At 45.2% G+C, this 15,009-nt stretch overlaps 1 protein-coding gene and 2 non-coding genes across 3 annotated transcripts; all 3 read left to right on the forward strand.

Moving 5' to 3' along the window:
- Nucleotides 1–4,142: 4,142 nt before the first annotated feature.
- On the forward strand, nt 4,143–9,673 carry dkc1 (dyskeratosis congenita 1, dyskerin). Its single transcript, XM_075448500.1, has 15 exons — nt 4,143–4,216; nt 5,054–5,106; nt 5,193–5,279; nt 6,092–6,183; nt 6,258–6,442; nt 6,616–6,680; nt 6,851–6,977; nt 7,120–7,250; nt 7,538–7,681; nt 7,765–7,885; nt 8,084–8,202; nt 8,289–8,392; nt 8,651–8,693; nt 8,864–9,019; nt 9,163–9,673. The coding sequence occupies exons 1-15, from the start codon at nt 4,201–4,203 to the stop codon at nt 9,220–9,222; spliced, it is 1,503 nt and encodes a 500-aa protein (XP_075304615.1). The 5' UTR covers nt 4,143–4,200; the 3' UTR covers nt 9,223–9,673.
- On the forward strand, nt 5,341–5,538 carry LOC142366975 (small nucleolar RNA SNORD17). The gene has a single exon (XR_012766954.1). It is a non-coding gene; the product is annotated as a small nucleolar RNA SNORD17 (small nucleolar RNA).
- On the forward strand, nt 7,919–7,998 carry LOC142366972 (small nucleolar RNA SNORD83). Its single transcript, XR_012766951.1, has one exon. It is a non-coding gene; the product is annotated as a small nucleolar RNA SNORD83 (small nucleolar RNA).
- Nucleotides 9,674–15,009: the final 5,336 nt, after the last annotated feature.

The raw sequence follows: 15,009 nt of genomic DNA on the forward strand, positions 1-15,009 counted from the left end.
CTGTGGTACCTTGTCAGAGAACCACATTTTGAATCTTGTAATATACTTCAACATTTTTTATTTGCTCTTTTTTTTGCCATGTTTTTATAGTGAACAAAGAGAAAACTAAATAAAACTAGTAATAAAACTGAAAAATAAAAATAGGAGGAGGGCAACAACCCAGCAGCAGGACTGCTACCTCCTCCTTTGTGGAAGGAGGAACAGGAGGAGCGCTGCCTGCAGAATGACCTCCAGCTGCCACTAACATGCATGTTTCTGCTCAAACTGTCAGAAACAGACTCCATGAGGGGGGTATGAGGGTCCGACGTCCACAGGTGGGGCTTCTGCTCACAGCCCAACACCGTGCAGGGAGATTGGGATTTACCAGAGAACACCATGACTGGCAGATTGGCCCTGTGTTCTTCACAGATGAGAGCAGGTTCACACTGAGCACATGTGACAGAGGTGACAGAGTCTGGAGACGGCGTGGAGAAGGTTCTGCTGCCTGCAGCATCCTCCATAGGTGCCGACGAGGAGCAAGCAGCAGAGGAGCTGGGGCCCAGCAGAGGAGTGGAAGCCAGGAGAACAGACAGACACCAGAGACGCTGAGGCAGAGCACGTGGTCGGGGACAGAAGGCGGGTAAGTTCACCGGGAGGAGGGCAGCTCAGAAGCAGGGTTAGATGGAAGATGACTGGTCCTCCTACTGAACTGAACTACAGTCATCCAGAAAAGAAACTAAAAAGCAAGCTCCAGCAGAACAGCATGTGTGATTAGGGATTAAGAAGATCACAGGTTTGAGGGTGAAAGAGGATCACACCTGGTAGATAGAGTCAATGACCTGAACATAGATTTCAATAGTTTAATCACAGATCAACAGTCAGCATCCTCCTCACCTGCCTCCAGCAACACAAACTAACACCCTACCTGTACCTACACCCTCTCTGTCCTCCTCTACATCCACCTCTGACATGTCAACATGCACCCCAGTGGATGGATCTTTGCCAAAGTAAATACATTTAAAAATCACAGCCTAACCCAAAACTTTGTCTGTCAACAAGATGAGACAGAACACACTGTTGTTGTGCTGCATTCTTGAGGAAGCTAAGGTCATTTATGATCTTTATGTTCTGCAGTCTGGGCTGGACAATGCAATGTGCTTTGCAGCCACGTGTTGGGGCAGCAGCATTAGAGCCAGAGAATCAAAGAAACTGATAAAGAAGGCTGGCTCTGTTCATCATAAGTTGATGAACAGGACCCAGCCAAACCTGTCAGCAGCCCTGGCTGTCCTGACCTGTAGTCCCCAGAGAATAGTAGTTTAGAATAGAAGGAACTTATTCCAACTTTTTGCGCATGGAGCAGACATCTCAGTTATTCTCAGTCACTGCATGTAAATGATGCTCAGCTCTGTACCAGGTGACATGTTCTCGCTGGAATTAATCAGTGAATTCAGGTATGTAACTGGAGCGCTGTCATTGATATCTGTAATTGCAATTATTAATGTTGCATATGATGCCAGCGTCCAAAAGAAACATGGGCTCTGTGGAGAGCTCCGCTCCCGCTGGCTGCTGTGACAGGTCACTGGCGCTGTATTTCTGCTCAATCTAACATGTTTCAGACTCGCCTGTTTTACATTAATACCTGTATCTAGATATTTAGATACTTTAAAATCACGTAAAATCTGAGGCTTTGATGTTTTCTGCTGTTTTCACTATGGTATGGTATGGTATGATATGGTATGTTTTTATTATCTTATATTATCTGACCAATCTGTGTATTTTAATGTGGAGATGCACTGGAAACAGCTCCACTTACTCATTCAGATGCAAAACAAGGGCAAACTTCTCTCTGACAAACTTCAAAAGCGTATTTGTGCCGGCATATCATTAGTGCAAAATGTTTTGGGTAAAAAAACAGGCTATTAAAGGAATTGTCATAAAAGCGGGATGTTTGAAAAAATATATATATACCGTCATTTTGACCATAGGAGGAAAAAGTGTCGGAATGATGGGATGTTTGATAGAAAATGAAGTGTTGCCGTTCCGACAATTTGAGGCCCATATATTCGACTGGTGGGATGTTGGAATGTCAGCATGTAACCGTTTACGAGCTGAAGCTCATCATGTTAGCCCAACCCAGTCTCACAGAAAAACGTGTAATAGCTACGTTGGTCCACAAGGGAAACGTAGTATTGTCACAATTTGGCCCCCAAAATTGGGACAATACTATGTTTTATTTGGCCTATTCATTTACATCGCCTTGCAACCAGGTCACGTGACTATCAAGTTTCCCTCAGCAAAAAAAAGAAAAAGGCCGACTGTTGGCCTATTTTCTGTGAAAAACACAACATTTTAAGAAAGCATCTGCATTTCGATGGCATTTCCAGCGATAACTATGCATAATATTTTCATAATATTCGTTCAGGGAATGTAGACGATCTTTCGTTTTATTTCGCCGTAGATTTTAGTATATCCTCAAAAAAACGTAAGAATTTTTTTTAGAAATAGCCACACTATATCTACGTGGAGCATGCGCCAGTGGCTGAGGCACGGCAACCCAACTAGGACAATGCGAAGGAATTTAGGCTAACGTGAAGGATCAAAGATAATAATAAAAGTATATCTATTCACCCGATTTGACTGTTATCAGTCTATTCAATAGACGTTTTCAGCACACATCAGTCCCATTTATATGGGCTAGTAGGGGCCTACTAAACCTACTGGTAGATTCAGGAGGCTGTTATCAACCATTTCTATCAGTGGGCCATTGTTTCAGTGAGCCAGTAGGGGGAGAAGGCCTGTTGGACAAGGCCCACCACCCTCTGCACAACACCTCCATCAGGCAGTTCAGTGGCAGGCTGCTGTCTCAATCCTGCTCCACCAACAGACTCAAGAACTCTTTTGGCCCTGTGGCAATCAGGCTGTACAACAGCTCTCAGTGATGGTACTTGTATGGCCACTTTATATTTTTAGATAGTTTATAGTTGTTTAAAAAAATGTTTTTATTGTAATGTTTTGCTACTGGATGCTTTAATTTCCTATTTTCCTACAGCTCTATTTCCTAATTTTCTATCTATCTATCTATCTATCTATCTATCTATCTATCTATCTATCTATCTATCTATCTATCTATCTATCTATCTATCTATCTATCTATCTATCTATCTATCTATCTATCTATCTATCAGGAAAATAGGAAATAAACACATTCACAGACAGTCTAAAGGGCTGCAAGGCTAAGACTAGGCTGAACAGATGTTTTACAGACATCTGTATATAAGAAAGTGTTAATAAAGGGGTGAAGAAGGTCCTGTCTGCACTCAGATGGGAGCTAAGATGACTGATGGGAGCAGGAGAAGACAAGCAGGGTCTGAAATGATGGCACATGTTAGTGGAAAGATTAATGAGATGACATAAACACATCTCTAAGCTATGCAGATTCCATCAAAGCATCCACTGCAGAACAGGGCGTGTTAGTGGTTGAACTATGGGATGTCTGATGCAGGCAACAGTAAAGGCTCTGGAAGGAGTCAGAAAAATGAGACGGATGGAAGCGGTGGCAGAGGCTGACCACGGGCAGGTGGAGGAAAGGTGAGAGAACAGCAGTCAGTGTGTCTGGATAAAAGAACAGGAGAACAAGTAGAACAAAGTCAACAATTGAAGAAGACTCTCGTAGGTAGTTATAGGAATGAACTTTTCTTTTTCCTGAGTAACGACGGGCAGGAGATCCTCATGGAAAAAAAGATGAACATGGAGAGGCGAGGACGTCTGGGAATTTTGGAACAAATAAATGTTTCATGAATCATCATCATCATATAGAATGAATAATGAAACCCATATTTCATTATTTTTCATACAGGTTCTGGTTTTGGATGATCCAAATGAAAAAGAAGAAAGCTCAGATGGCCTTTTTGCATTTTCACCAACCAAATAAAGTCTCCACAAATCCTAAAATGTGTTTTAAAGACTCTGTGCCCTCTTCAGAATAATCATGTCCAGATTTGAGCAGTCTGACTCTTGTAGTTTCAGGACCTAAACTTGTGTGAAACATGCAGTGAAATGGCCCTGAAAAAGAACTAAAACCTGTTGTTTTTTCACTGTCTGGACGTGTGGGGGCAGTGTTACACCGTCGCCCTGCCGACACTGCGCGGCTCAGGAGCCAGAAGAAGAAGGAGCTGTGGCTGTAGTTAGGCGGCAGCTGCGCGTTCACTCTTTCAGTAGAAGATGGCGGACTTAGAGGGTGAGTGCTCCGAACCTCCAGCTTTAAGTTTGGATTTACAGGAATTGTTTAGTTGTGTGTGGACCACATCTCTAACGTAACGTAGCAGGGAACTCGCTTGTGTGCGGGCTTTGGCCTTTTCCACCATTTTGCAGCTGGGACTCTGCGGTGTGCGCGAGCTGTCGCTTAGCATTAGTCTGCGTATCTTGTCCTCGTGCTCTCTCAGGTTGCACCTCACCGTGCATGTCGCTTACCGGCACGTGGAGTGGGTTGAATGCAGGAAGTTTCTGCATCCCGTGGGCCTGGAGTAGGAGAGCTGTTTCCAGGCTCATGTTTCCGGCCTTATTCATTCTGGAAACTTAAAGAATCGGATAACACCGTTTATATTACCCGTGTGTTCAGGGTGCACGCGCTCAGTACCCGGACCTGCTGGGTATACACGGGTTTAACAGTTAAACAGTTTAAACCTGAGCATGGCTCTACTGTGTGTGGTTAAGTTTAGTCACTGTATAGCCATGTGCAGATGATGTGGGGCCTGTTAGCTCAGAATGTTAGCAGCCATGTGCTAAGCACGTGTTGAGGGAAGCCCACGTGGGCAGCCGCTGTTTCTTCAAACGCACGAAAGAAGATATTTTATTTATGAATGATAGTTAAGGTCTTTTTATGTTCAGAAAACTGAAGCAGACTTCTGGTTTCTGAGCAGCGTAATGCGGATTCTAACCCACACCCGGGCTGTAATTTAGTTAAAAAGTTTTCAGTTTGAATTTTAGTTGAGGCGTGTATCCATTGTTGCATTATAATTAATACTCTGAACACATTGAGTTTTTTTTTTTTTAATATGCAGTCTGTGTTTTTTAGCATCAGCGAAGAAAAAGAAGAAGACGAAGAAAGTCGGTGACGCTGAAGTTGGGGTGAGAAAGAAGTTTATCGCTGAGTCTCAATATTTGTTTCTTTTCTGTATAACTGGGGTAAAACAAACTTTTTTTTTGTTTAACAGGAGATCCAGCAGAGTGCAGACTTCTTCATCCGGCCAGAGTCCATAGTTCCCTCCCTGGACACTTCCCAGTGGCCCCTCCTACTAAAGGTCAGACTGCAGATTTGACCTGTAACCCCAACCTTAGATCCTGACTGTTGGTCTCGGTTCGGTGACATGATGAACCAGTTTATCCATTCTCTGAGTGCTGCAGTCCTGTCGCAGTCTTGGCCTGGCCTCAGTCTTTGTTGCCGGGCCTCTCCGCTGTGTTGCCGGTGCTGTCTTGGCGTTCTGCCAGGCGAATACCGGCAACCTTTTGGAGAGTGATTTGACATGACTTCTGCCAAGACGATTGAACTGATCTGATCACATTTGACTGAGACTAAACGGGGTGGTTTTCCAGCTGCTTTAACTAACTGCAGTGACGGGATTTTATTCGGGGAGTTAAAGTTGTGCAACAGCTAGATGTTCACTAAAGAAAATGATAGGTTGTGAAGCTGAGAAAAGGGAAAATGTTAAGGACGGGTATTCTTCAGTGAGCCACTGTGCATAAAGTTCCTCTGACCCAGAGGAGCAACCCACAGATTTGGGGGTTTCAGGGTCTTTCTGGCCACTTAAGAACCACTTCAGTGCAAACCGTGCACGGTAACCCAGCCAGGCTGTGACCTGGGACCGGTCCGTTTAATTGTACATATAGAGGCTTCATGTCTGAACTTCCAGCTTCTTCAGTGCACTGATCTTGGTGCAACAGTAGCTTTACACATGAGCTGTATTTCTTGGCATATAAAAATAGAAACTTCTATTCATTAAAGCATATGACAGAGTCCATTTTTAGAATCACAAATGACAAGAAAAAACCTCCCCGGTAACCATGGCTACCTGCATGAACATCCCTAATGAGACGTTGATTTTGTCTCCTGCAGAACTTTCACAAGTTAAACATTCGGACGGCTCATTACACTCCTCTCCCCAACGGCAGCAACCCCCTGAAGAGGAGCATCAGCGACTATGTCAGGTACCTGAGCATGGATCCAACCGGCCCCCCCACATGGCTCTGAGCAGAGTGATCATCTCCCTCTGTCCCCTCAGGTCAGGCTTCATCAACCTCGACAAACCGGCCAACCCTTCGTCCCACGAGGTGGTGGCGTGGATCCGCAGGATACTGCGGGTGGAGAAGACGGGCCACAGCGGAACTCTGGACCCCAAGGTCACAGGGTGTCTGATCGTGTGTATTGATCGAGCCACCAGATTGGTGAAATCGCAGCAGAGTGCTGGTATGACACCGCTTTGTTTCTGTGAATGATTGCATGATGCTTCTGTCACACTGTAGTTGGTGATGGAAGCAATAGGAGAGTTTTCCTGATGAATGTAATGTCCACCCGTCTGACTGTTGTCAGCACAGCAAAAACTTGTGGCCCCCTCACTACTCTCTGTGTGTGTGTTGCAGGTAAAGAGTATGTGGGAATTGTTCGGCTGCACAATGCAATAGAGAATGAGCACACTTTGGCCCGGGTAAGTGTGACTGTTCATGAGTCGGCAGCTAATGGCTGAACATGAAAAAAAGTTTTGTCAGAAATTGAAAGGACAGTTGGCAGCTGCAGGAGTGTTTTGTCCAAACGTTGCTCTCTGAAGACGCTGGCTGTCCCCGTGTCGTCTCATCTTTGCTCACGTTGTATCCACAGGCTTTGGAGACGCTGACCGGCGCTCTGTTCCAGCGGCCGCCGCTCATTGCTGCTGTGAAACGCCAACTCAGAGTCCGAACCATCTATGAGAGCAAGCTGATCGAGTACGACCCTGAGAGGAGGCTGGGTGAGAAAATGATCGTTACTGTGTACATCAGCTGGTGCATAAACCAGAGAGCTGCACATAGCACAGGTCTTATGGTAAATCTTGCAGTGTGGGGGGAAACGAAGTGCCTGGTCACTTCTGACTGGCTGTGTGGTGTTTTCAGGCATCTTCTGGGTCAGCTGTGAAGCAGGAACGTACATCCGGACTCTGTGTGTCCACATGGGCCTGCTGCTCGGGGTGGGGGGTCAGATGCAGGAACTGAGGAGAGTGCGCTCTGGAGTCCTGGGAGAACAGGTGAGCCCGGCTCTGAGGTCAGGGGTCCAAAGTGTTGAGTCCAGCTCTGCTGTGTGGTGCAGCGCTGTTAATTAGCCTTTGGAACATGAAGTGCAGCGGAGAGACACGCTGAACACCGTCTGTTTCAGCCGTGGAGCCTCGGAGCTGCTGACATCACTCTGAGCTGCTGACATCACTCTGAGCTGCTGACATCACTCTGAGCTGCTGACATCACTCTGAGCTGCTGACATCACTCTGCCCGCCGCTGATGGAACTTTGACATTATGAATGTGTCTCTCTGTTCTCAGGACAACATGGTGACCATGCACGACGTCCTGGATGCTCAGTGGCAGTTTGATCACAATAAGGACGAGACTTATCTGAGGAGGGTCATCTTCCCCCTGGAGAAGCTGCTGGTGTCGTATCGGCGGCTGGTGATGAAGGACAGCGCGGTGAGTCTTCAGGCGGGGGGGGGGTGCTGCCCACCCTGAGGGGCACCGCTGTAGGACTGAGATGATCAGCTGTTTGTGTGCAGGTGAACGCCATCTGTTATGGGGCAAAGATCATGCTGCCGGGTGTCCTGAGGTACGAGGACGGCATAGAGATCAACCAGGATATCGTCGTCATAACAACCAAGGGCGAGGCCATCTGCACAGGTGATCTGCGTTTGTGTGTGCGTGCTTGTTGAAGCCACATGATGAGAAGCGTAGCAGCAGCAGGAGCTTTCTGGCCATGATGACCTGCTATCTATCACCCTTTTCTGATGGCTTCACTAAATGTTACCCTTATTCTAATAATAATACAGTTCCTGTATTAAAGCCTAACCATTGTTTCCACGCCTTTCCTTCTTCCAGCTGTGGCTCTGATGACCACAGCTGTGATCTCCACATGTGATCACGGCGTGGTGGCAAAGATAAAGCGGGTGATCATGGAGCGGGACACTTATCCTCGGAAGTGGGGTCTGGGACCAAAGGTACGCCAGAGGAAGCATGTGACTGCTGATCAGTGGGGGGTGAAGCATTGGTCACATCTGGTAAAATTCTGTTTTTCTGTGAATAGGCGAGCCAGAAGAAGGCGATGATTCAGAAAGGACTTCTGGATAAACACGGGAAGCCAAATGGCAGCACGCCTCAGGACTGGAAGGAGCACTATGTTGACTACAGGTATGATGGATGGATGGAAGTCAGCCTTATGGGGAGTGTTGTACAGATGCAGACAGTTATCCCTGTTTGAGCTGATGTGCTCTCTGAGGGAGTCGCTCTGCTACAGAAACCTCAGGCTGGAGCTTCTACACTCTGCTTCCTGCTGAGATGCAGCCCCCCTGAGAACAGCCGCTGCGTCACATGACTTCAGAACTACGTCACGCTAAAATGTTGTCGTGAAAACCTCTGAAACCTTATAGAAATGTTTTTGCTCCACAGTGTCTCCAAGGTGAAGGAGGAGCCCAGTGATGCTTCAGCAAAGGTACGATCACGTCTTACCCACTGGCATTCTGAACACATTTAGTCTTATACGAACAAAGTCAGAAATTTGGTCTGGCCCAGATTTGTGTAAATTGCCCTAAAGTTGCTGTAGAATAAGCGGGCGTCCGTCTGCTGATGAGATCAGGCATTGACCTTTGATCTGACCCGCAGAGGAAAAGGGAGGTGACGGAGAGTGACGGGGAAACCCCTCTGCCCAGCGCTCTGTCACCAGAGGAGGCCAAGAAAGAAAAGAAGAAGAAAAAAGAGAAGAGGATGAAACTGGAGGTGGAGGAGCCAGAGGAGACTGGGGAGGAGCCTGTCACACAGGTCAGTGGGAACCTGAAGGAGCAGGTGGCCTGTGGATAGATGGGAACCTTCCACAGTTCTGCCTTATATGGGAGATGGGTGGTGTACATCCTGATGGTGTTTGTTTGAAAATGAAGCCATTCATTTGAACTTTTCTCACACAGGCTGGAGAAAGTGCCAAAAAGAAGAAGAAGAAGAAACAGAAAGATGACACGGAGGGATGAACAGGTGAACCGGTGAACGAGAAGCTTTGGTCTCACTCTCTTCACTTTATTTGTACAGTCTCGTCTTATCCCGTCTGCCACCTGGAAACCATCTCTGCACGCTGTATTTAAGGATGTATATTCCTGAAATAAAGCTGGAAGGGAGGGCGGCAGAAAAATCATCTGTGGAAGACTTTGACAAACATTTCTGAATCCACAAAGAACCGGGACTATGAAGCAGCTAGAATCCAACACCGACCAAACTGGAAATCATTCCTCTCCAACAGGTCCAGCTGCTGGTCCTGTCACTTCCCGGGTGTTCAGACTGATAAAGAGGGGAAAACGGAGCCGTCTCACCTGCTCTGAGACGAACTCGAGATGAACTAATTTTCTTTGTGAAACGGTATAATGTCCCTCTTCAAACATTTGATATGTTTTCTATGTTTTATTGTAAATAAAATATCAATTCATATTTGCAAAGTGTTGCCTTCTGTTTTTTCCGTTTAATACAGGATCCTGTTTGGGATCTTAGCATGAGCCGCTTTCGGACAGAGCCGTTCTAAGAACCAGTGTTAATTTCGTCAACCAGGATGATGACGAAAATATTTCGTTAACGGCCCTTTTTCCCGTGACGAGACGATGATGTACCAAATTGCTTCCAGAAAATAAAAATGATGAGAATAAAAAATTATTTTCGTTAACGAGACGAAATTTACAAGCCATGGACGAATGGACATTAAAAAATGTAATTGTTTATAATTAATTTGTAATTGTTAATATAAGTGTTTCTTGAACTTCATAGAAGATTACTAGCCTGGCGACGCCATCCTACGTACTTCTGCCCAAAGATTTTGGCTCCGCACAGTCTGGCCAAATCTCCCTACCTCGGTTCGCTCAGTGTTTTGCCAATCAGCAAACAGTTGGGAGTGGTGACGCTGAACTCACGCGCGGAGTCCATTGTAGACCATATTTTTGTAGTTCAACCGCAGCGGCAATAAACATGGCGACGGAATAACACTAGAAGCTATCCATGAAGTTGTCTCAACTCTGGAGAGCATTACACAATTAAAACAAGAGCAAGAGGAATGCCTCGTCAATTTTGTTAGTGGCAAGGATGTCGTAGCTCTCCTTCCAACTGGCTTTGGGAAAAGTTTGATTTATCAAATGGTACCTGGAAGCGTGATTCGCGAGCAAGCGTGAACCTCGGCGCATAACCTACGTCCTTTCTAAACATTACTGATTAGTTAAGGGAACTCCAATGAATTTAAGTTGCTGAGTAAGTTCCCACCCTCCATGGAAACGGATTCCTCTTGGGTTTTTCCAGACTGTTTGACGGCGTCAACAGTCGGCTTTCGCCCAGGCTAGAAGATTACCCGCTGTTGCCCTGTTTGTCCCTGCACGGCGCCTGTCCCACAGTGCCTCGCGCGGCTCAATCAGTAGTCGTTGAGTTTAGGCCCTTCCCATGTCAAATTACGTAGCCGGTAGCTAGCTATAACTTAACCGTAGCCAATTCAACTTTGCAGTCCAGTCATGGCGTTGGGCTTGGATACCGGTATACGGTTTGTTGGAGCTGGGCGAAAACAACGCCTGGATGTATGGAGCCATTTAGTTTATAACGTGAAGGACAACAAAACAACCTGCATGATAATGATTGATCATGCCGCCGGTGGTGGTGTGATATATGTAAATAAGAGAAGCAGTGTGCAGAGAAGTTTTATTATGTACAGTGTTGACTAAAATGACTAAAATTTGACTAAGACTAAAATTGATTTTCGACATTGTGACTAGGACCAAATTAAAAAAAGCTGACGAAATTAACACAGCTAAGAACGCAGTTATCAGAACTTTCCTACTCAAATTTCGTTCTGGTAACCGCCCTTCCCCAGAGGAACTGTTTCAGTCTGTATTCGCACATGAGTCGGGACCTGATAGGGACTGATGCGCCGCAGCCGTCTGCGACAGCGACGTGTTACTTTAGCGCCACATTCAACAACAAAACAGAACAAAACAGAACCCGGTAAAAGTAAGCAGAGAAGAAAAAACACCACCAAGAAGCTTATATGGAGAGCGGGGAGGCCATCGTGTTCATGGTCTGCATGATGGTGATATTAATCATGGACGATCACATCGGGCGTCTAACATGGAGGCTGGAAGAGCTCACAGAGAGAGTCAGGAGACGAAGGATGGAGCGCAGGCCATACTTCTTGGTTTCGGTATGCAACCGGCATTCCGACATCCCGTCACTCAGACATGACGCCATTGCGACATCCCACCATTCCAACACTTTGATACCACCATTCCAACACTTTGATACCACCATTCCGACACTTTGATACCACCATTCCAACACTTTGATACCACCATTCCGACACTTTGATACCACCATTCCAACACTTTGATACCACCATTCCGACACTTGTTGGGAGCTGTCAGGGTCGGACTGGGAAAAAAAATCGCCCCCCCCCCCCCCCCCAGTTAAAAAAAATCACCCCCCCCAGTATTAATTAGTATCTCCAATCTAATTAAATTTATTAATTCATTAAATAAAAATAAAAAACGAGCACAGACCGCTCAGTCAATCACACAACCTGACTATTGACTGCTAACAACCATGATCAACACAAACCCAGATGTTTGTAGATGTTAATAGATGTTTGTATAGGGACAAAAGAAAGCCTACAGTTTAGGCGAAATTAATTATTATTATTGTTTTTTTTGTTGCTAATTTTAGTTGTATTTACCTCATTTTGAATGAAAAGTTAATAAAATGCTGTTGTTGATGTGGATCTTGTTGTTGTGTTGTTTGTTTGCATAGTGATTGTATGAGGATTGCACTTTAAGGTGCCCACTGGTTTCTTTAACCGTTGCTCTTTTTACGAGCAGGGAGGAAGTTCTGTGTGAGTTTATCCCTTAAGATCGGGGCTCACCTTCCTTTGTGGAGATGTCGACGGGCAATATTTTTAACAACAGCAGGTTGCCTGTCTTCCGACAGTTGTCACAGCCTTGAATGCGTGATGAAGATTGTAACTCTGCGCACCCCAATTGAAAACTGAAACCAACATTTAAATTTGGTATTCCTTTTGCAGCCACGTGCATTTATCTAACCTGCTGTCCCCTCCACAAGCACAAGGCATGCATGAATTAATTGAAGTCATCTCCGATTCTGTGTGGGCTGCGATCTTGTTAATGATTGAAATACGTCATGAAGCTTTTCGTTGAATTACATTTGATTTGTATAGGCCTAATATCGAAAAACTTGCACAAGATTTGATCTTTTTTTGCATCTTAACTCCCACGGTAACATAGGCTACACATTGCATTTGCTGGTTTTCTGGTGCTGTGCTGTCCGCTTCACTTTGACAGCATTCTCAGTGGTTTAAGGTAAAATAAATTGAGGCAATTGTCACAAAAACAAATAGCATCCGTTTTACACTGCCAAATGAAATATTGGCTACACAACGAGCCCCTCGTCAGCCCTCATCATCAGTGAATTTCTGAGTGGGTGCGATCAGTCTTGTTTGACTTGCGTGTTGGAATGTCTCTCTCTCGGGCATTTGTAGCTGGTGCAGCCCTATTATTGCATGGCGAGCTGTCCACGCGTGTGGTGCTGAAATCGCGTGTCGGAATGGTGGTATGTTGAAAAGAAAAAATCATACCGCCATTCCGACAAAAGAAAAAATGAAATTCGGAATGACGGGACGTTTCATTTCTTAAAAAAAATTTCACCATTCCGACAATTGAACGTCACTGTCGGAATGTCGGTATGTCGAAATGGCAGCATGTAACCCTTGGTTTCATGAAGGAAGGAGAGCAGAGCGCCTCAGACAAAGGAGACCACGTGGAGGTTTAACTTATTAAACACGCCAAGGTTGTGTCCGTGTTGTATGAGGAAACATTTCAGCCTGACAACATGACAAGGGGCGTAGCTACCAACCACCAAACACCTCCGTCAGATGTGTTCTAAGGAACCCTGAAAAGACCCGACCTCGGAGAAGGAGCTGAAATGGTTATAGGAACTGAGGGAGATGGCCCCGAGTTCCTGTATGTCCGAATGCGGGAGAAAACGGCCCTGCGGATTAAAAGGTTATTAGAACTGCCAAAGGTTCCTACAGTCCGAAAGCGGCTATAGATCCTGTTTGGGATCTTGGCCCTATCCTGATCCGGAGTTGGAAACCTTTCTAAGAATGTTTTACTGGAACACATGATAATGCTCCTGAGTCTGGTCACATTCAGGAAGGTTTTTTTTTAACTTGATTTGAAGGTAAACGCTGCCACATTTAAATAACTGAGGAGTTGGATTACTGATGCAGGCATGTTTATGTAGAACAACCTGAATGATTTACAGGCTGTTTCAGACAGAGTTTTATCGCTGCAGCATCGTTTTATTTTCTTGTTGGACAGCAAATTCAAATGAAGTCAGTTTTACTTTAGAGGATGTGGTTGAAATCCTCCTGACTGGGTTGTTTTTGTCGGTTGGCAGTATAGTTGCTGATGTAAGATGAAGCAGCAGATGATAAAGGTGAGCTCTGAGCTGTCAGCATGGACAGAAAATAACTGCAGACCTGTTGGCCCTCTGGGGTCTGAAAGCTGGGTCGACGAGTATTCGTCATTCCTGCAGCCATGGCCCCAATCTTTTTCTACCATAGATAACTTCCTTTCTCTGCATTTGGTCCCTGCTCTGCATCCTACAAGTTCTGTCAATTCAATAATACTTTATCAATCCCCAAAAAACTTATTTTTCTGTAGTATAAATCATAATCTGTTGAGGGTGTATCCCACCTGTCACCCAGTGACAGCCCCCCGCAACTCAGAACTGGATTAAGCAGGTTTAAAAAATGGATAAATCGTTATTGTACATATGTTATTTTTACAGGTAGATAACAAATGACAAAAAATAGAAATCAATTGACAAACATTTAGAGAGCTGAAATGAAGCGGACATCTGATGACATGGTGACTTCATTGAGTTGTTTCTGTAGCTTAGCAACAGCTCAGCTGATGATGTCACACACAGCGTCAGCAGGTAACTCAGGTGAACTCTCTCATCAGACAACATGGACAGAAGCTCTCAGCCAGCAGTTCAACATCTGGGGTGCAGAGACGCTCCTTCTCAGTGACATGTCCAGGATTACAGCATCTGTTGTTAACCAGCTCTGTGATCCTCCTTTCCTGTTAGCGCTCTGTCTGCAGTCTCTGTCTGCCTGGATAGTCTTAAAGCTGAGCAGAGAGCTGTTAGAGCTGTTCCTGCAGCCAGGTCCAGGATTACAGCATCTGTTGTTAACCAGCTCTGTGATCCCTCCCTTAAAAACTGCCATCCTGATATTATCTGCATCCTCATCAGGGCTTCAAGCGTATCCTTTTGATCTGCTACTGAGTTCACCCTTCCAATGATGATCAAGGAAACAAACATCCTAGATTTCAACTCCTCTGGATTTGGGGTCCTTTTCCTGGCATTTCTTGGGTTTAACTTGGTCAGCTGCTCCCACATGTAAACTACTGTCCCAGTGAAATGGTTGCACAGCAACTGCAAAAGATTCAAGATTCTTTGTCATTGAACAAAATCCATACAATGAAACTTCGGAGCACTTTAGAACGGGTCTCAATTCATAAAAAGTTGGACAGTTATTAAGTGTCTGTCAGCCCTTACACACACCTGTTTTGTACCTGCTACTTTGTGTGAGTACTGGATAAAAAATATTCTTATTGCATTCTTATTGCCTCAGATTCAGAAAAGACTTTAACCTACAGACAGAGGAGCAAATATTTTAGTGGACTAACTGTATTTCATTGTTAATATTAAGTGAAGTA

Source organism: Odontesthes bonariensis, chromosome 17, assembly GCF_027942865.1.
Source record: "Odontesthes bonariensis isolate fOdoBon6 chromosome 17, fOdoBon6.hap1, whole genome shotgun sequence".
Classification (NCBI taxonomy): domain Eukaryota; kingdom Metazoa; phylum Chordata; class Actinopteri; order Atheriniformes; family Atherinopsidae; genus Odontesthes; species Odontesthes bonariensis.

What these genes read in the sequence shown, in the direction of transcription:
- dkc1 (XM_075448500.1), top strand. An exon ending in TCGGTGACGCTGAAGTTGGG is followed by an intron (nt 5,107 to 5,192) that starts GTGAGAAAGAAG and finishes TTTGTTTAACAG; the next exon opens with GAGATCCAGCAGAGTGCAGA. An exon ending in GAAATCGCAGCAGAGTGCTG is followed by an intron (nt 6,443 to 6,615) that starts GTATGACACCGC and finishes TGTGTGTTGCAG; the next exon opens with GTAAAGAGTATGTGGGAATT.